This window comes from Phyllobates terribilis, unplaced genomic scaffold (genome assembly GCF_046119375.1).
Source record: "Phyllobates terribilis strain yellow unplaced genomic scaffold, ASM4611937v1 Scaffold_9__5_contigs__length_417890890, whole genome shotgun sequence".
In the NCBI taxonomy this organism is placed as follows: domain Eukaryota; kingdom Metazoa; phylum Chordata; class Amphibia; order Anura; family Dendrobatidae; genus Phyllobates; species Phyllobates terribilis.
The window spans coordinates 283,116,570-283,138,608 of record NW_027362769.1 but is presented as its reverse complement, the minus strand read 5'-3'; the positions used below and the strand labels follow the sequence as shown (position 1 = coordinate 283,138,608).

Genomic DNA, 22,039 nt, shown 5'->3' with positions numbered 1-22,039 from the left:
CCATGATGTAATTTAGTTATGTGACGGGTCACGCAACCGCCAACGCCAGCGGTCGCGTGACCTGTCACATGACTAAATGACGTCATGGCAGGTCCTTTTAGACCATCGCGAGCTGCCGGGAAGACAGGACGGATCGCTATGGAGACTGGGGGCCATCAGAAGGTAAGTATAATGTATATTTTTTATTGTATTCTTTTTTTTTACAGGTACTATGGTACCTGGGTCTGGTAGAGTCTCTCCTCTTCAACAAACCCGGGTACCATCCGCACATTGAACCGCATGATATCTGTATGTGCACATGTAGTGATGTGGATATCATGTGACTCAATGCCAATCAATGGCGGCGAAAACGCCGTGATTCCGTAAAATAATTGGTAGTGCTGCGGATTTTTCCGCAATGATAATCCGCAGCGGAAATTTCCGCAGCGTGTGCACAGCACATGCAGATTATCATTGGGGAACATGGCAGATCTTCTACCAAGCGTTTTTCAAGCGTTTCTGCGGCGGAATTGCCGCTGCGGAAACGCTTAAAAAACACATAGTGGGCACGAAGCCTAACAGTAAAAAATGCAAGACTTGTACCCACATATTACCAACAAATACAGTCCGCATATTCAACACAAATCAGGACTATAAAATCATGGATTTCTTCTCGTGTACATCCTCCAAAGTGGTGTACATGATAAAATGTACAAGGTGCCCTGGAGGTACCTACGTATATTGGGGAATCGGGGAATCTACAAAGGAGGATGAATCTACACGGGCACAATTAGGAATGGACGGGGCTCACCTGTCGGAAAATATTTCTGTGGAGCTCAGTGTACAAAAACAAACTTATATAGCAGGATGCAGGGAGGAAGTGGAGACCAAACGTCATTGTTGCGAACGCCGGAGGTCACTGGAGCAGAAGTCACAGTGACTACCGGTGCCTGCGCCCTAGAGCAGATAAGTAAAATAGCGCAGGGAGAAAAAAAAAAAGCACCTTCAGCTATAGGTGCAGGGGAGGGGGGTAATATTTAAATTAAGCAGATAGGCGGACATTTTCTCTCTGACTCTATTCTACCACTGACATCCATATCTTCACTTCATGACACAAACAGCGCCACTGCTTTCTACAATGCCACTGTCGCATCAGCTATTGACTTGGTCGCCCCTCTTATGCATGGCAGAGCGCAACGAGTCAAAAGGCAACTCTGGCACAACAACCTCACTAAATAGCTTTGACAGGCGTCCAGGGTTGGGGAGCGGTGATGGAATAAAAGACTTCACAGCATTCAAACAAGCAACACTCGCATTCAAATCAGCACCCACCTCTGCTAAACAGGCCTACTTCGCAACCCTCATATCTTCCCTATCCTACAACCCCAAACAGCTATTCAACACTTTTAACTCTCTTCTCCACACTCCACTGCCCTCTTCGACCTCCGTCATCTCTGCTGAGGAGTTTGCCACACACTTCAAAAACAAGATTGACCAAACACGGCAAGTCTTTACTGTCCGACCACCACAACCCCTTTGTTTTCCACACCATTGCCCTACCCCCAAAACCTTCCTTCCTAACATCACAGAAAGAGACCTAACTCGTCTCCTCTCCAAATTACACCTCACCACTTGTGCACTCGACCCCATCCCATCTCCTGCCAACCTCACCCCCACACTCATCCCATCCCTAACCCATCTCTTCAACCTATAACTATCTTCTGGTACCTTCCCTGCTGCCTTCAAACATGCCACAATCACGCCCATCTTCAAAAAGCCATCCCTTGACCCAATCGCCTTGTCCAGCTATTGCCCCATATCGCTGCTCCCTTTTGCCCCCAAACTCCTTGAGCAACACATTCATGCTGAACTTTCATGACACTTCTCATCTAACTCTCTCTTCGACAACCAAAAATCCGGCTTCCACCCCAACCATTCCACCGAAACTGCCCTTACCAAAATCACCTACTTACAGGCAAAGCTAACAGACAATTCCCTGTACTCCTTCTTCTTGACCTGTCCTCTGCTTTCAATACAGTTGACCACTGCCTCCTACTACAGATCCTCTCTTCCTCTGGTGTCAAAGACCTTGCCTTATCTTGGATCTCCTCATACCTTTCTAACCGCACATTTAGCATCTCCCACTCCCACACTACCTCCTCACCCCGCCCCCTCTCTGTTGGAGTCCCTCAAGGCTCAGTCCTAGGACCCCTACTCTTCTCAATCTATACCCTTGGCCTGGGACAGCTCATAAAATCCCATGGCTTCCAGTACCATCTGTACGCTGATGACACCCAGATCTACCTCTCTGGCCCAGATGTCACCTCTCTGCTGTCCAGAATCCCAGCATGTCTAGCAGCCATATCCTCCTTCTTCTCCTCCCGCTTCCTCAGGCTCAATGTGGACAAAACTAAACTCATCATCTTTTCCCCATCTCGCATATTTTTCCCATCTGATCTTTCTATCACAATAAATTACATCACTCTTTCCCCTGTACCAACAATCCGCTGCCTCGGAGTAACCCTTGACTCTGCCCTGTCGTTCAAACCCCACACCCAATCTCTCGCCACCTCCTGTCACCTCCAGCTCAAAAATATTTCCAGAATCCGTCCTTTCCTCAACCCTCAATCTACTAAACTGCTTGTGCATGCCCTCATCATCTCCCGCCTTGACTACTGCAACATCCTCCTCTGTGGCCTACCTGTTAACACTCTCACACCCCTCCAGTCCATCCTTAACTCTGCTGCGCGACTGGTCCATCTATGGCCTCGCTACTCCTTTGCTACCCCCCTTTGCAAATCCCTTCACTGGCTCCCAATTAACTAACACTGACCTACAAAGCCATCCATAACCTCTCTCCTCCGTACATCTCTGAACTAATCTCCCGATATATTCCCTCATGTAATCTCCGGTCCTCCCAAGACCTCCTTCTCTGCTCCACACTTATTTGTTCCTCACGCAATCGCCTCCAAAATTTCTCCTGAATATCTCCAGTCCTATGGAATTCTGTGCCTCAACAAGTCCGATTATCCGCCACACTTGGATCCTTCAGACGGAACCTGAAAACCCATCTCTTCAAACAAACTTACAGCCTGCCATGACCTTGCTTGCTGCCACCTCAACAACACCGGAGCTACTGCAACCCCTCAACCTACTGTCTCCTTTCCCATTCCTGTAGAATGTAAGCCCGCAAGGGCAGGGTCCTCTTCCCTCTGTACCAGTCTATCATTGTTAGTTTGTTTACTGTAAGTGATATCTGTATTTGGTATGTAACCCCTTCTTATGTACAGTACCATGGAATCAATGGCGCTATATATATAAATAATAATAATAAAATTTCTTGGCGTCCCCTGGACGCCAAGCTCAGGAAAGAGTATTTAATAAAAAGATATTTCTCTACTATCAGACCTCTAATATGGGCCATGCAGGTATGTATAGATTTATATTTCTATAACCTGTATGCCCATATTAGAGGTCTGATAACTCCCAAGGGGTGACAGATTCCCTTTAATGCTATTATTTATATGCAGCATTATTGCATTATTTTAATGCACTCCATACAACTTACAGATGCTTCCATGTCATAAAGTGAAATAACAATAAAACTACTGCTATACCCCTACATAAATACAACAATTTTTCAATTTCTCCTAACCTTGCAGAGTGCCCACACAGCATTTTGTGACTACTTATTTGGCTTTGCTGCACCTAGCAGAACACAATTTATGTGTGTGTGTGTGTGTGTGTCCAGTGGCACAAACTGGACACAAAATATTAGGCATTAAAATGGGATATCTGCAGAAAAATTACAATTTTGACTATCTTTTCACAATAGCACAAGTCGGGTACAACATATTGGGCACTGAAATGGCAAATCTGTTACTTTACCTGTTATGATCTGCTACAAGAACTAAGGAAAGATAGGAAAACTGTCCCTACAATAGGACTAAGCTGATTCCCTACGATGCAGCGGGCAACCTGTTCCTTGTGAACAGACCCGCCTTCGTCCTCAGCTAGTCTGAAGGCAGACGGATAGATATAAGGGAGGGGTCCCTAAAAGTACTAAGGACTGGGACAAAATTGGACACCTCCTAGCAGAAGTTGTAGCGGAGCAAAAAGACAAACAGACAAAAATACTTAGAGGTCCAAGGACCAAGCAAACAATAAAGAAAGGTACAAAGCACCTGGCTATATTAAGAGTCAAAGTAACACTGAAGTCCAGCAAAGCCAGAAGGGCAGAGCTGGAATAAATAGGCAGCAGGTCACGTGACCACAAAATAGAAAAAAACTAACAGGAGAGTTCTAACAGTACCCCCTCTTCTATGAGGATCCTCCAGATCCTCCAGGCCCAGGCCTATCAGGAAACCTCCTGTGAAACGCTCTGATAAGTCTAGGAGCAGAGACATCATCTACCCTTACCCAGGAGTTACCCTCAGGACCGAAACCTTTCCAAGCGACGAGATACTGCAATCTCCCTCTATGCCTTCTGGAATTCAGGATAAGAGAAATTTCATATTCACCGTCTTCCACCACCGGAGGAACTGTGACAGTGGCCTCCCTATCCGATACATCAGCTTTTTTCAACAAGGAAACATGAAACACCGGATTAACCTTCCAGGAGGAGGGAACCTCCAACCTAACAGCAGACTGGTTAACCACCTGAAGCACCTTAAATAGTCCCACAAACTTCGGACCCAATTTCTTAGAAGGAATCCTCAACCGCAGATTCTTTGAGGACAACCAAACCATGTCACCAACCGAGAACAAAACCTCTTGACGTTTCCTGTTAAAATATTTCTTAGACCTTTTGTTAGCCTTTTGAAGGTTACAACGTACATCAGTCCAAACTCTCTCCAAATCACCGGAAAATTTCTCCTACTCCGGCACAGCCGACACCAATTTGGAGAACGAACCAAACGACGGATGTCTCCCAGTACAACAAAAAAAAGGAGAACACCCAGCAGAAGAGGATGTATGGTTGTTAAGAGCAAATTCAGCAAGTGGCAGAAACTCAGACCACCCCTCTTGATTGTCTGCCACAAACCAATGCAAAAACTGCTCAACATCCTGGTTCTTTCTTTCTGTCTGTCCATTAGACTCAGGATGATACCCAGATGAAAATGACAAATGGACTCCCAACCTGTCACAAAAGGCACGCCAAAAACGAGCCACAAACTGAGGTCCCCTCTCAGCAACAATGTCGGTGGGAACTCCATGGAGTCTGACAATTTCCTTGACAAAAGCCTTAGCGAGTGTCTTAGCGCAGGGTAGTTTAATGAAAGGAACGAAGTGACACATCTTGCTAAAACGGTCCACGACCACCCAGATGACAGTGGAACCCTCGGACACAGGAAGGTCAGTAATAAAATCCATTGCAAGATGCGTCCAAGGTGCACTAGGAACCTCCAGAGGGCAAAGCAACCCCGCAGCAGGAGCATGTGAAGCCTTTGATCTAGCACACACCGTACATTGATGCACCCATTTAATGATTTCCTTCTGCCACCCAGGCCACCAAAAACTGCGACCTACCAGTCTCTTAGTCTCAGAAATTCCTGGATGACCTGTCAACCGAGACTCATGATACTCCACAAACAACTCTCTCCTAAAGGTTCTAGGTACAAACAACCTCCCATGGGGAGTGTTAGATGGGGCAACCTCCTGGGCTTTCAGAATCCCATCTTCCAAAACGGAGTCCAATGCTGCTATCACAACTCCTTCCTGTAAAATGCTCTCCTCCTCATCGGTACCAACCATGGGAGAAAAGCTGCGAGATAAAGCATCAGCTTTAACATTCTTAGTACCCGGGATGGAAGTAACAGAAAAATTAAACCGCGAAAAAAAAAGTGCCCACCTAGCCTGAAGGGCATTCAAGCGCTTGGCAGCATCTAGATAGATCAGATTCTTATGATCAGTGAAAATCTGAATGGGAAATTTAGCACCTTTCAAGAAATGTTGCCAATGTTCAAATGCGAGTTTGATAGCCAGCAATTCCCGATTACCAACATTGTAATTAAGTTCGGTTTCAGAAAATTTTTTTGAAAAAAAAAGCACAGGGATGAACCCCATCCTTGTTCTCCTGAGACAAAACCGCACCGACCCCCACCGAAGAAGCATCAACCTCGACCAAAAAAGTCTTGGTCTCATCAGGCTGCATAAGGATGGGGGCAGAACTGAACCTCTCCTTGAGATACACAAAAGCTTCAATGGCCTCAGTAGTCCACTGGACCGTATTCGCACCTTTCCTGGTGAGATTGGTCAGCGGCTTAACAATTATAGAAAAATTCTTAATGAATTTTCTGTAATAATTGGCGAAACCCAAAAATCTCTGTATCGATTTCAAACCAATAGGCCTAGGCCATTCCTGCACAGCCTGAACCTTCACCGGGTCCATCTCAAAGCCCTCGCTGGAGATAATGTAGCCCAAAATACTAATTCTCTGCACAGCGAACTCGCATTTCTCCAGCTTAGCAAAAAGTGAATTGTCACTTAATAACTGCAATACCTCACGTACGCTCTGCCAATGAGACTCCAGATCTGGCGAATAAATCAAAATGTCATCCAAATACACAACCACATTCTTACCAATCAAAGGTCTCAGGATGTCATTAATAAGGTTCTGAAAAAACGCTGGTGCATTGGTAAGACCAAAAGGCATAACCAGATTCTCAAAATGACCCACCGGAGTGTTAAAAGCAGTCTTCCATTTATCACCCTCCTTCATTCGCAACAAATTGTATGCCCCCCGGAGATCAATTTTAGAGAACCACTTGGCCCCCACTAACTGGTTAAACAAGTCAGGAATTAACGGCAGTGGGTAGGAATTGCGTACGGTAATTTTAGTAATTTCGCGAAAGTCCAGACATGGACGTAAACCGCCGTCCTTTTTTTTTACATAAAAAAAATCCAACAGCCACAGGTGACTTAGAAGGTCTAATGTGACCAGCAGCCAAGCTCGTCTGTATGTATTCCTCCAAGGCCTTTCTTTCAGGGATAGTAAGATTAAATAAGCGACTCTTGGGAAGAGTAGCTCCAGGAACAAACTCAATGGTGCAATCATAGTCCCTATGAGGAGGTAGAATTTGCGACTCCTCCTCTGAAAAAAACTTCCAAAAATCCTGAATAGGTACAGGTAATTCCCCTTTTTCCAAAGCAGCAATGCGACCGTTACAACATTTATCATAACACTTAGGACTCCAAGATTTAATCTCATTAGTAGACCAGTCCAGTAAAGGATTGTGCAGTTTTAACCAAGGCAAACCTAAAACTACTGGAGAAGGTAAATTATTTAATACCACTAAATTCAAATTCTCTTGATGAATACCATTAATAGTGAGGGGAAATTCAAAAACCTTGTGAGTAACACATTTCAAAGGAGTGTTATCAACAGAAACCACAGAAATAGGAGATGACAAAGGTTTGGGTTCCAATTTAAGTTTTTCCAAAAATCCCTTATCAATCACATTCAGTGTAGAACCACAATCCACAAATACCTGAAATTCAATCAACTCCTCCTGCAATGAGGTACTCCCTGAAAGAAATACTCCCTTAGAGTTTAAACAAGCAATACGGGCGTAACTGACCTTTTTTTTTTCTTTGTTTAACAGAAGCTCACAGTTCTTAACAAAATGGTCAGATTTACCACAATAAAAACACAATCCCTTGGAAAACCTGCGTTTTTTTTCCTGAGAGCAGAGTGACATCGCCCCAATCTCCATCGGTTCTCCGTCGTCCGAGCAGACCCTCTGATGACTAGGAGCTGCCATAGCAGGAGTTTTCTCCTCATTAACCCTGGCACGCAGTCTCCTGTCCACCCGTATAGCTAATTGCATGGCTTCTTGAAAGGTTCCAGGTGCAGGAAAAGCAATCAGCAGATCTTTAACCCGTTCACTTAAACCAGCAAGAAACAAACATTTTAATGCCGAATCATTCCATTCCACTTCAGAAGACCACCTTCTGAAGTGTGTACAATAATTTTCAACATCACCTGACCCCTGCTTTAAACGTCTCAGTTGTGTCTCAGCAGATGAGACTCGATCAGGATCGTCATACAACAACCCCAAAGCAGAAAAAAAATCTTCCACTGATCTAAAACACCGATCATTAGGTTGGAGAGAAAAGGCCCATCCCTGTGGTTCCTTGCGCAAAAGTGACATGATAAACCCAATGCGATGTGATTCATTCCCAGAGGACCTGGGTTTCAAACGAAAATATAATAAACAAGCATTTTTAAAGGAAAAAAAATCTTGTTGTTTACCATAAAAAAATCAGGCAGTCCTACCTTCGGTTCAACAAAATGCGCTCCAGGACAGCTACTCACGTGTTGCAGGAGCTCGGCCACCTCAAGAGACAATCCCTGTAGGCGTTGAGCCAATTCCTGAACTGACACCATGCTGATTTCCAGATCTCGTTCCTTAGGATTTTTTTTTTTTATTTTGGGCTGGACTTACTGTTATGATCTGCTACAAGAACTAAGGAAAGATAGGAAAACTGTCCCTACAATAGGACTAAGCTGATTCCCTACGATGCAGCGGGCAACCTGTTCCTTGTGAACAGACCTGCCTTCATCCTCAGCTAGTCTGAACGCAGACCTATAGATATAAGGGAGGGGTCCCTAAAAGTACTAAGGACTGGGACAAAATTGGACACCTCCTAGCAGAAGTTGTAGCGGAGCAAAAAGACAAACAGACTAAAATACTTAGAGGTCCAAGGACCAAGCAGACTATAGAGAAAGGTACAAAGCACCTGGCTAGATTAAGAGTCAAAGTAACACTGAAGTCCAGCAAAGCCAGAAGGGCGGAGCTGGAATAAATAGGCAGCAGGTCACGTGACCACAAAATAGAAAAAAACTAACAGGAGGGTTCTAACATTACCAGGGTTGGGGACCCTCAGGCCCGGGGCCATTTAACGGCAGTCATTGACCTTTTATTGACTTTTACTTGAAGTGCGCAGTCAATGTATTTTGCGGTCACTGCATGAGCAGAGACACTGCAGCGGTGACCGCAAGATATATTGACTGCGCACGCGCCGGGAGCCACAGGTCATAGCGCATGCGCACTGAAGCTAGTGATTACACAGCCTCAGTGCGCACGAGAAAGACCAGCAGCCCGACGTGTGCAAATGCGCATGTGCCCCATAAACCTAGCGCTTGCCAGGAGCAGTATTCAAATGTCATGGGAGGCGCCAACACTGACTGGATGCGGTGCTGCCCATGACTGAATCTGAGATTCACACCCCTATGACTGAATACGAGCAGGTAGGACAAAGTATATAAAACGTTAGAAAAGCATTATGATACCACCGATTTTCATGAAAACAGCTTATCAGTGATGCACATTGCATCACTAACAACGCTATGGGGACAGTGTACATAGCAACTAGGACGTGACTGGTTCCCTTTAAAAACACAGATGTATATCTGCTTGTATAGTAAGAAAAAAGAAATATGTAAACAAACAGATTTCATCATCAACAAGTGACAGTAATACAAGATTTACCTTCTGTTAGAACATGATCACTTCTTCGCTGATTTATATTTAAACCAGCTTTTGCTAACTGTGAAACAATCGATACCCTGTTATGCAAAGCAGCATGGTGTATAATGGAATAGCCAAAATCATCAAGGATATTTAATCCAGAAATAGGTGTTCTGCGGCAGTAGGTAAAGAAGATTGCAGCCAGGCCTCTCTCTGCAGCAACTTTTAATCCACATTGCAAATTCTAAAACAAAACAATTAATTTGGATCAATACAATAACTCTGAATATGAATGAAACACAATTTAAGCATCCGACATGTGAATATTTATTTATTTTACTCACTTATATAGTTCCATTAATTCCACAGCACTTTACAGACATTATCTGTATTTTTTTATTTAGTATACTTAGAATTTATTTTATTGTGCTCTTCCCTTCATTCCTTCTTCAACGACTTTTCAGCCACATAAAGTATATAAACATCCTAACTGCAGCTGTTGACTTATTTTATGCCAGAAATTTTGCAACCTTTGACGTTTTTACGCCAGTTTGGGCCAAAATGGTGAGGGGGAATATGTGACAACATCTATTCATCTAATTCATGATGCGCTGTGGTGCACTTTATGCACAAATCTTGATTCTAAGATTTGTGGCGAGAAGCATGCCACTTAAAAGACGCGCCCGATTTATGAAGATACAGGTGCACCCTTTAATGAATCCCTCATCAAGACCGCAAGACTGGCATGAGCAATCATGGCCGATGTCTTTAGTGTTATTTGAATTTTGCACACCTGTGCTGCAAGGCAACAGTTATAACCAGTCCTTATGCTGACTACTTATACATATATTAATATACAGAAATATATACAGTCATGGCTGAAAGTGTTGGCACCCTAGAAATTGTTCCAGAGAATGAAGTATTTCTCCCAAAAAATGATTGCAATTACACATTTTGTTCTACACATTTTTTTCCTTTGTGTGTACTGGAACAACACAAAAAACAGAAAAAAGGCAAATTGGACATAATTTCACACAAAACCCCAAAAATGGGCCAGACAAAATTGTTGGCACCTTTCCAAAATTGTGGGTAAACAAAAGTGATGAGCGAGCACTAAAATGCTGGGGTGCTCGTTACTCATATCGAATACGTTGTACTGCTCGAGCGCTCGTCTCAAGTAACGAGTATAATGGAAGTCAATGGGAAACATGAGCATTTTTCTGGTGGACCCTTCCATGAGGACTGGGGGTCATTACAATTGCTGAAATAGATGGAAAAAGTGCTAAAATGGAATGTTAACAGCACGGGGAAGACGCCTGGATGCATCTCTGACTCCCAGGTCGCTGTTGTCAATGTTGTCAGAGTATTATGCCACTTTTACGGACTGGCAATAAAGCATACAAAACCAAAAATAAAATGGATTTTACAAGAAAAAATGTTAGGAAACATTCTTTCCTGTATAGAAAAAAAAGAGAAGGAAAAAAAGCTCCTCCATCCCTTCAGGCTATGTTTACATGTAGTGTTTTTGCACTTTTTCATTGCTTTCAATGGTGAAAAAAACATTTACCGGTAAATGTAATTTTAACATTTTACTACCTTATATGGGCATGTGGTGTGTGTGACATGGTTAGACACATTCTGTTCAATTTATAAAGGAGGAACTCTGAAACTTACAAAGCCTATGCAGACAACGCAAGAACTGCCAAAAATGAGAAGGAGAAGGAACTCCGATACACCCTGAATTAGAAGTAAAGGAAGGTCTCATACACAGTCTGTTAAAATTCTTAGCTACTGTGACTCCTACACTTATAATGTCAATGCACTATGTGCAGGGACTGACAAAACTGAGAAGGAGGCTCTCTGATACACCCTGGAAGACATGGTGAGGGCCTGGGGCACATAGACATGTAGAGGAGGGACCCTAATTCAATTCTGATACTATTTTAAAAAGATTCTGACTTTGAAACTGGCAAAGGCTATGTAGTCACTGCGAGGCCTAGCTAAAATTACAAGGAGGCATTGCAATACAGCCAGCAAGATACGTAAACCAATAGAGAAGAAAAGCAAACCATTGAATTTAGAGGTAATCAGTTTATCCACTCATATTTTATCTGATACTCAATGTGAGGTCCTGAAGTTAGGTTTAACTTTTGTGCCCAATAATAACTTCGATTTTTTTACCATAGTAAAGGACTTGTACCTTTTTTCAAGAAAACTTATCCTAAAAAAACTACACTCCAGGACTGATTCCCATTTGAACCTTAATATCAGGGCAAAGCAAAAGGCCATCCGAATTCTTGAAGAATTAGAGAGGGATAGCTCTGGAGCACCCACAGGTAATTTTCCTTCTTCCATCCTGCCCAGATCCACCACGTTCCACTGTCTTTGTGTCCTCAGGTGGAGATATTTTGCAGATTGGTCATGGAGGACTTTAGGGCTATGTGCCCACGTAGCAGATTTGATGCAGAGCGTTTTTGCCTCTCTCTGGCAGAAAAAAACGCATGCAGATTTACATGCGTTTTTTCTGCCAGAGAGAAGCGTTTTTTCAGCGTTTTTACATGCGTTTTCACATGCGGTTTTTCAAGCAGTTTTCCAAGCGATTTTAGCATCACTTGGAAAAGTGCTTGACAAGTTGGTCACGCTATATAAATCCATGCAACCGGTATGGATTTATATAGTGTGACCAAGTAATAGTTAAAAAAAAAGAATAAGAATGGTAAAAAATAAAAAAAAAAAGATTATACTCACCTTCTGGTGTCTTCCCGGAGTCATCTCTGCTGCGTCCGGTCTCTTGCAATGCTCGCGGTGGTGTGAAGGACCTGCGGTGACGTCATTGAGTCATGTGATGGGTCACATGACTCAGTGACGTCATGGCAGGTCCTTCACAACAGCGCGAGCATTGCAAGAGACCGGACGGCGTGGACAAAACACCGGGAGGACATCGGAAGGTGAGTATAAACTTTATTTTTTATTTTAAGTTCTTTTTTTTACAGGTACAATGGTACCCAGGTCTGGAGGAGAGTCTCCTCTCCTCCAGACTTGGGTACCATCCGCACATTAGAACGCGCCAATTACGCAAGTACAGATGCAGTCTTGCATAATTGGCGCGTTCTAATGCAAGTCAATGGCGGCGATTAAGCTGCGTGTCCGCAAAATTAATGGACATGCTGCATATTTTTGAGCGCAGCATAAACGCTGCAGAAAAATACGCAGCATGGGCACTGAAAGTGCGGAATTGCATTGGAGACCATGGGGGAAGGTTTACCAAGCGTTTCCCAAGCGTTTACGCTGCGGAAATTCCGCAGCATAAACGCTTGAAAAACGCATCGTGGGCACACAGCCTAAAACCATTCCCACCGGTAGGAGACATGATAATCTTACAGGGGCACAGAGAAAGGCATTGTGCGAATTAAGAGCACTGAAGGACGTGGTGATAAAACCTGCTGATAAGGAGGGGAACGTGGTGGTCTGGCCTGTTAGGATATATGAACAGGAGGCTTTTAGACAACTTAAAGAGGACCTATCACCTCCACACATCTTATGATATATTACAGTAAGGAAACTGTAGATATAAATAAACATGAAATAAATTACCTTTGGAAGAATTACTTGTGTTATGGAATAAGAGAATCACAGTTATGGGAGCGGCCATCTTGGGACTGGCAGCTCAGCGTGCTGTGTTCTGAGACACGCCCCCAGAGGCTAGTTGCTAGGCAGCGCCTCTGGTCAGCAGCAGTGTAGTGACCCTAAGAGCTCATTTATCAAATGGTCGTAATAGAAAGGGGGACAATCTATATAAAGGGGTCTCCTGTCTATATATATAATGTGTAAAGCCAGAGAAAAGGCTACAGAGTAACCACAGCATGTATGACCCATATCTGCTAATAAAAATCCACATTTACATCTCCTGGCTAAAAATGGAGCAAGTTGAATAATAGAGTTGAAGCAGCGCTGCAGTGGAAATAAGGCCGACGTCATCCACCTAGATCAGATGGGGGAATACAGTCTATCACTTATTTTCAGTGAAGTGCTGCTTCCATTCTATTTTTTCCTAATTTGAAGGTTTTTGGCTGGTTGCTGATATTTTTCCATATATCCCTCTATATCTATAGAAAAAAAATGGCAGGCAGCACTAGTTCTTTGAAAAAATATGGACTTTATTAGCCCAGTGTGACGACAGTTTCGTTGCATACAACCTTCATCACAGCTTGATCACTGCACCGCAACCGAAACGTCGCCACGCCGGGCTAATAAAGTCCATATTTTTTCAAAGAACTTTTGGCGTGCTACCTGACATTTTTTTGCTATACTCTCCCTTGCTATATATAAATATGTATGTGTGTATATGTCATAGAGCGAGAAATATAAATATAGCTGTGTACTATATATTATACAGGTATGTTTGTATATGTATCTCTTTCTATAGAGAAGAGAGCTATAGCTATACAAATATATCTGTGTAGTATATAGTAGTATATATATTACACAGGTATCTTCACATCTCTCTATGGCATACAGGAACATATATATATATATATATATATATATATATATATATATATATATGACACGCCCCCTGGGCCTGTGCTGTGCAGGGGATACCCGGAGCCGGATCGCTGGGGGTTGTAGTCCTCCGTGGCTGTGACCCGGTCCGTGCCCAGGGCGGTCAAACCAGTGGCAGTCTTAATGTTGTAACAAGTGTCCGACTACGCCACCCGTGGATTGCGGTCAGTGGGGACCGCCACTGCGCTGCAGACCGCTGAGGCTGATGTTGTAAGCGCAGCCAAGTATGGGATAACTCCCCACGGGAGAAGTATTGCCTCAGGGCAGCTAGTGTGGATGATGGGAGTGATGGGGTGAGCGTCCCAGTACTGATGGTGCTGGTGCGGCGATGAAACACAGAGACGTGGGGTTGCAGTTTCCAATGCTTTACTCACAGTTGTTATTCGTGTCAATCTTGCCGGCGATAACTGCCCAAGCCGTGCTGCGTCCACCAGGCAGGGGACTCGACCAACTCCCAGGCAATTCCAGAGCGTGGCACAGGGCTCCCTTCTCTGGCCGTCCCCACCAGTGACCCACCTTTGTCCAGCTTCCTCGGGCCTTCTATTGGCGAAACCTATCTCCGGTTTCCCTGACCCTATATGGTATGCTTTCCTGGTGGATGTAGTGAGGGGTCGCACCAAGATGTGGTCACAACCTCCGGTCTTTGGCTGAGGAATCTGTTGCCTCCACCAATTTGGGTCCCGGTACCCTGCTCTGCCAACCCTTCACCCGCAATCTCCTGGGCCTTTGGGGTTCCCTCTGTCCTCGTGTCTCTGGGCCTTTCTTGATGTTCTTGTTCCTTTCTTACTTTCCTTTCTGTTCCTTCTCTCTCTCTCAGGCCCCGGCCTCCTGACAAGGCCTGCCTGGGGAGCAGAGCCCATGCAGCAGCTCTGCTCCTTGTCACTCCTCCTCAGACTGAACTCACTCTCCGGACTGAACTGAACTGACTACTCTAAGATGGTGCCCACCTTTTATACCTCCCTCTAGCACCCGAGCCCAGGTGACTAGCAACCAATGGGCTCCTACCTATGCCCAGAGACCCACCCCTATCTGCTCCTACACCACTGGGTTTTCCTCCCCCTCCCCACTCCAGCCAGGGACAGAAGCTGTCGTGCCTGCACTTCTGTGGGAGCACCGTTGAGCTGTCCCTCGGAAATGGGGTGTGTGTGGTGCATGCAGCCTAACGAGCCCTAGTCCACACTCCATCCTTACCCGGGAGTGGAATATCACACCTCTGGTTTGAGGTGAAATACCCCTGTAGCAGCCGAGCCCTCGGGGTGCTACATTCCCCCCTGGTAAATCACAGCACGTCCTCGGGCTGGAAAAGAGCAAAACAATTTAAACATACAAAAATTTTAGAATGCATTCGTATATAAGACATTAACTATTAACCCATCCCTTTATGGGAGGCACTTTTCCCTTTTAACGTTACTGGTATAAAACATTACAAAACTTTCTTCACACACATATAAAATGCTATAAACTCTTTTAGCAGCATATGAAACTTTTTCAGTATAAGACATTCTTAAGTAAAACATTTTTTATTTATTTATTTTTTTTCAAAAACACATTCTTGAGTTCTGGCCGCGGTGCAACTTGCGACCAGGTGTTCTTTCTTCTTAGGGGAATGGCTGCTCTCAGTCCCCAGCCAGATTAGGAAAAAGGGATGGCTGTTCTCAGTCCCCAGCCAGATAAGGGATATAGGGGGTAACTTCTACACAGTTCTATATCAGTCCCAACGGGGACCACACTCAACTCAGCAACAGTTTCTATACCCTTACGGGTAACTATATACAGTTCCATTTACCGTTCATTAGTAACGGTGTCCTCCTGATGCTCCTTCCTCGTAATCTTCAGACCTGTCCGGGTCCTCTTGGCTTTCCTCGTACTGGTGGTACTGCAGCTCTTCCTCGGTTAGCCGGTTGACGTGGAGGGCGTACAATCCCTTTGCGCCCTTGTGCAGCAGGCCTTGCGGCGGGGCCTGGAGAAGGCCGCTGTTGATGACGCCCGGGGTCAGAGGGTGCGACTTTGGGCCTGGGCGCGGGCTGGTGGTGGCAGTGCCCAGCGCTAGAGGGCTCGGCTGCAGGGCTTGTTGCGGGGTCTGGAGCAGGTCGGTGTTTGCAGCGCCCGGGATTGGCGGCTCCACCAGGGGGCCCGGGAGCAGGCTGACGCTGGCAGCGTCTGGGACAGGGAGACTCCTATTACCTGCTCCCGCGACCGCTCCTGCATCACGCGTCTTCACCTGGCGCTGGTCGGGGCCCGTGACGGCTGGGGCACTGCCGATGCTGGGCAGCTTAGTCTGCTGCCGGTCCGCCATCTTGCTCTCCGTTCCTGGTGTCCTCCTCCACCCTGGTGGACCGTGGCCTACCCTGCGTTGATCTTCCTCCGTAGGCCGTGGCTCCGCAGTCGATCGTCGGGGTTGAGGACCTTGGTCGCGCTCCTGTGACGTAAGCGTCGCTCCCTCTCCCTTCCAGGACCTTACGCAGCGTCAGTGCGTGGGGCGGAGCTTCGGATCTCGCGCGCTTTCGGCGTCCAAGCCCCTCTTCTTCCCGCGTGGCGTCCCGAAGATGGCGTCCGATGGCGGAAAACGACTCCGGACGGCGGGAAACTTCTCTCAGGTAAGTGCAAAAGTCTTTTTTTTTTTTCTCAGGCACGCAATACCCGTTGGTGGCGGGTTGGTTTGAATCCTGCCGACTACGCCAAAGTTGACTCGCCCCCTGGGCCTGTGCTGTGCAGGGGATACCCAGAGCCGAATCGCTGGGGGTTGTAGTCCTCCGTGGCTGTGACCCGGTCCGTGCCCAGGGCGGTCAAACCAGTGGCAGTCTTAATGTTGTAACAAGTGTCCGACTACGCCACCCGTGGATTGCGGTCAGTGGGGACCGCCGCTGCGCTGCAGACCGCTGAGGCTGATGTTGTAAGCGCAGCCAAGTATGGGATAACTCCCCACGGGAGAAGTATTGCCTCAGGGCAGCTAGTGTGGATGATGGGAGTGATGGGGTGAGCGTCCCAGTACTGATGGTGCTGGTGCGGCGATGAAACACAGAGACGTGGGGTTGCAGTTTCCAATGCTTTACTCACAGTTGTTATTCGTGTCAATCCTGCCGGCGATGACTGCCCAAGCCGTGCTGCGTCCACCAGGCAGGGGACTCGACCAACTCCCAGGCAATTCCAGAGCGTGGCACAGGGCTCCCTTCTCTTCCCTTCTCTGGCCGTCCTCACCAGTGACCCACCTTTGTCCAGCTTCCTCGGGCCTTCTATTGGCGAAACCTATCTCCGGTTTCCCTGACCCTATATGGTATGCTTTCCTGGTGGATGTAGTGAGGGGTCGCACCAAGATGTGGTCACAACCTCCGGTCTTTGGCTGAGGAATCTGTTGCCTCCACCAATTTGGGTCCCGGTACCCTGCTCTGCCAACCCTTCACCCGCAATCTCCTGGGCCTTTGGGGTTCCCTCTGTCCTCGTGTCTCTGGGCCTTTCTTGATGTTCTTGTTCCTTTCTTACTTTCCTTTCTGTTCCTTCTTCTCTCTCTCTCAGGCCCCGGCCTCCTGACAAGGCCTGCCTGGGGAGCAGAGCCCATGCAGCAGCTCTGCTCCTTGTCACTCCTCCTCAGACTGAACTCACTCTCCGGACTGAACTGAACTGACTACTCTAAGATGGTGCCCACCTTTTATACCTCCCTCTAGCACCCGAGCCCAGGTGACTAGCAACCAATGGACTCCTACCTATGCCCAGAGACCCACCCCTATCTGCTCCTACACCACTGGGTTTTCCTCCCCCTCCCCACTCCAGCCAGGGACAGAAGCTGTCGTGCCTGCACTTCTGTGGGAGCACCGTTGAGCTGTCCCTCGGAAATGGGGTGTGTGTGGTGCATGCAGCCTAACGAGCCCTAGTCCACACTCCATCCTTACCCGGGAGTGGAATATCACACCTCTGGTTTGAGGTGCAATACCCCTGTAGCAGCCGAGCCCTCGGGGTGCTACATATACACACGTGTTTTGTGTATACATATCTCAAGAGAGCACTACATATACATGTATTATGTAGACAGCGACCCAACCATATTGTGCAGTTACATAAAAGACCACTATCTCTAGCTTTCTCTCTCTCTCTCTCTCTCTCTCTCTCTCTCTCTCTCTCTCTCTCTCTCTCTCTCTATATATATACAGTACAGACCAAAAGTTTAGACACACCTTCTCATTTAAAGATTTTTCTGTATGTTCTTGACTGAAAATTGTACATTCACACTGAAGGCATCAAAACTATGAATTAACACATGTGGAATTATATACTTAACAAAAAAGTGTGAAACAACTGAAAATATGTCTTATATTCTAGGTTCTTCAAAGTAGCCACCTTTTGCTTTGATGACTGCTTTGCACACTCTTGGCATTCTCTTGATGAGCTTCACGAGGTAGTCACCGTAAATGGTCTTCTAACAATCTTGAAGGAGTTCCCAGAGATGCTTAGCACTTGTTGGCCCTTTTGCCTTCACTCTGCGGTCCAGCTCACCCCAAACCATTTCGATTGGGTTCAGGTTTGGTGACTGTGGAGGCGTAGCACCCCATCACTCTCTTTCTTGGTCAAATACCCCTTACACAGCCTGGAGGTGTGTTTGGGGTCATTGTCCTGTAGAAAAATAAATGATGGTCCAACTAAACACAAACCGGATGGAATAGCATGACGCTGTTAGATGCTGTGGTAGCCATGCTGGTGCAGTATGCCTTCAATTTTGAATAAATCCCCAACAGTGTCACCAGCAAAGCACCCCCACACCATCATACCTCCTCCTCCATGCTTCAAGGTGGGAACCAGGCATGTAGAGTCCATCCGTTCACCTTTTCTGCGTCGCACAAAGACACGGTGGTTGGAACCAAAGATCTCAAATTTGGACTCATCAGACCAAAGCACAGATTTCCACTGGTCTAATGTCCATTCCTTGTGTTCTTTGGCCCAAACAAGTCTCTTCTGCTTGTTGCCTGTCCTTAGCAGTGGTTTCCTAGCAGCTATTTTACCATGAAGGCCTGCTGCACAAAGTCTCCTCTTAACAGTTGTTGAAGAGATGTGTCTGCTGCTAGAACTCTGTGTGGCATTGACCTGGTCTCTAATCTGAGCTCCTGTTAACCTGCAATTTCTGAGGCTGGTGACTCGGATAAACTTATCCTCAGAAGCAGAGCTGACTCTTGGTCTTCCTTTCCTGGGGCGGTCCTCATGTGAGCCAGTTTCTTTGTAGCGCTTAATGGTTTTTGCAACTGCACTTGGGGACACTTTCAAAGTTTGCCCAATTTTTTGGACTGACTGACCTTCATTTCTTAAAGTAATGATGGCCACTCGTTTTTCTTTACTTAGCTGCTTTTTTCTTGCCCTAATACAAATTCTAACAGTCTATTCAGTAGGACTATCAGCTGTGTATCCACCTGACTTCTGCACAACACAACTGATGGTCCCAACCCCATTTATAAGGCAAGAAATCCCACTTATTAAACCTGACAGGGCACACCTGTGAAGTGAAAGCCATTTCCGGTGACTACCTCTTGAAGCTCATCAAGAGAATGCCAAGAGTGTGCAAAGCAGTCATCAAAGCAAAAGGTGGCTACTTTGAAGAACCTAGAATATAAGACATATTTTCAGTTGTTTCACACTTTTTTGTTAAGTATATAATTCCACATGTGTTAATTCATAGTTTTGATGCCTTCAGTGTGAATGTACAATTTTCAAAGTCATGAAAATACAGAAAAATCTTTAAATGAGAAGGTGTGTCCAAACTTTTGGTCTGTACTATATATATATATATATATATATATATATATATATATATATATACAGTTAGGTCCATATATATTTGGACAGAGACAACATTCAACATTTTTCTAATTTTGGTTCTAGGCATTACCACAATGAATTTTAAACAAAACAATTCAGATACAGTTGAAGTTCAGACTTTCAGCTTTCATTTGAGGGTATCCACATTAAAATTGGATGAAGGGTTTAGGAGTTTCAGCTCCTTAACATGTGCCACCCTGTTTTCAAAGGGACCAAAATTAATTGGACAGATTAAATAATTGTAAATAAAATGTTCATTTCTAGTACTTGGCTGAAAACCCTTTGTTGGCAATGACTGCCTGAAGTCTTGAACTCATGGACATCACCAGACGCTGTGTTTCCTCCTTTTTGATGCTCTGCAAGGCCTTCACTGTGGTGGTTTTCAGTTGCTGTTTGTTTGTGGGCCTTTCTATCTGAAGTTTAGGCTTTAACAAGTGAAATGCATGCTCAATTGGGTTGAGATCAGGTGACTGACTTGGCCATTCAAGAATATTCCACTTCTTTGCTTTAATAAACTCCTGGGTTGCTTTGGCTTTATGTTTTGGGTCATTGTCCATCTGTAGTATGAAACAACGACCCATCATTTTGGCTGCATTTGGCTGGATCTGAGCACACAGTATGGCTCTAAATACATCAGAATTCATTCGGCTGCTTCTGTCCTGTGTCACATCATCCATCAACACTAGTGACCCAGTGCCACTGGCAGCCATGCATGCCCAAGCCATCACACTGCCTCCACCATGTTTTACAAATGATGTGGTATGCTTTGGATCATGAGCTGTACCACGCCTTCGCCATACTTTTCTCTTTCCATCATTCTGGTAGAGGTTTATCTTGGTTTCATCTGTCCAAAGAATGTTCTTCCAGAACTGTGCTGGCTTTTTTAGATGTTTTTTAGCAAAGTCCTTTTTATTCTTGATGCTTATGAGTGGCTTGCACCGTGCAGTGAACCCTCTGTATTTACTTTCATGCAGTCTTCTCTTTATGGTAGATTTGGATATTGATACGCCTACCTCCTGGAGAGTGTTGTTCACTTGGTTGGCTGTTGTGAAGGGGTTTCTCTTCACCATAGAGATTATTCTGCGATCATCCACCACTGTTGTCTTCCGTGGGCGCCCAGGTCTTTTTGCATTGATGAGTTCACCAGTGCTTTCTTTCTTTCTCAGGATGTACCAAACTGTAGATTTTGCCACTTCTAATATTGTAGCAATTTCTCGGATGGGTTTTTATCTGATTTTGCAGCTTAAGGATGGCTTGTTTCACCTGCATAGAGAGCTCCTTTGACCACATGTTTACTTCACAGCAAAACCTTCCAAATGCAAGCACCACACCTCAAATCAACTCCAGGCCTTTTATCTGCTTAATTGAGAATGACATTACGAAGGGATTGCCCACACCTATCCATGAAATAGCCTTGGAGTCAATTGTCCAATTACTTTTGGTCCCTTTAAAAACAGGGTGGCACATGTTAAGGAGCTGAAACTCCTAAAAACTTCATCCAATTTTAATGTGGATACCCTCAAATGAAAGCTGAAAGTCTGAACTTCAACTGCATCTGAATTGTTTTGTTTAAAATTCATTGTGGTAATGTCTAGAACCAAAATTAGAAAAATGTTGTCTCTGTCCAAATATATATGGACTTAACTGTATATACACACAAAAAAATGCATCACCCAGGACATCTACGTCTTCTTGTAGCAGTCACACTGCCGCTTGGGATTTGTGCCCATGCTTCTAGCACCAATTGTAGGGATTTGTACTCACTGAGCCGTGTTGGAGGTAGTCACAGGTTCACACAGTGATGCAGTCCGTGGGTTCAAACAAACAGGTGGTTTATTTAGTGTCCATACACCAGTGAGGAAACAAAAGTAACAGCCTTTTCCTGGCACAAAAAGGAATAACAGAACAAAGCTCAAAATAACAAGTCCATGCAGCACGGCCTCAGCCTTCCTCTGCCTCCAGCAAAGTCTGAGCAGCACATGCAAGGTCTGCTCACCTTGCCCAACACACTCAGACAGACTGAGACAGGTGCAGCTGTCTTAAATCAGCCTTCCAAGACCTCGACTAGAGGTAAGTGAGCAGCTGCCCCCCCCCCCCCAGCTCTTTCTGCTGCTCGTAAAACCCGGCTCTGTAATCGGGGCCCATTAAATTCCTCTCAGCACTATGTGTGCTTGAGCCTGCTTCTCCAGGTCCTACATCACCGAAGCCTGGCACTCCGGGAACAT

At 45.4% G+C, this 22,039-nt stretch overlaps 1 protein-coding gene across 1 annotated transcript in view; it reads right to left on the bottom strand.

Moving 5' to 3' along the window:
* The window catches only part of ANKAR (ankyrin and armadillo repeat containing), a 541,104-nt gene that overhangs the window by 336,673 nt on the left and 182,392 nt on the right, over positions 1-22,039 (bottom strand). The window contains exon 7 of the mRNA XM_073647842.1: positions 9,474-9,696. Coding sequence (XP_073503943.1) covers positions 9,474-9,696 — 223 coding nt within the window. The remainder of the gene's footprint in view (positions 1-9,473; positions 9,697-22,039) is intronic.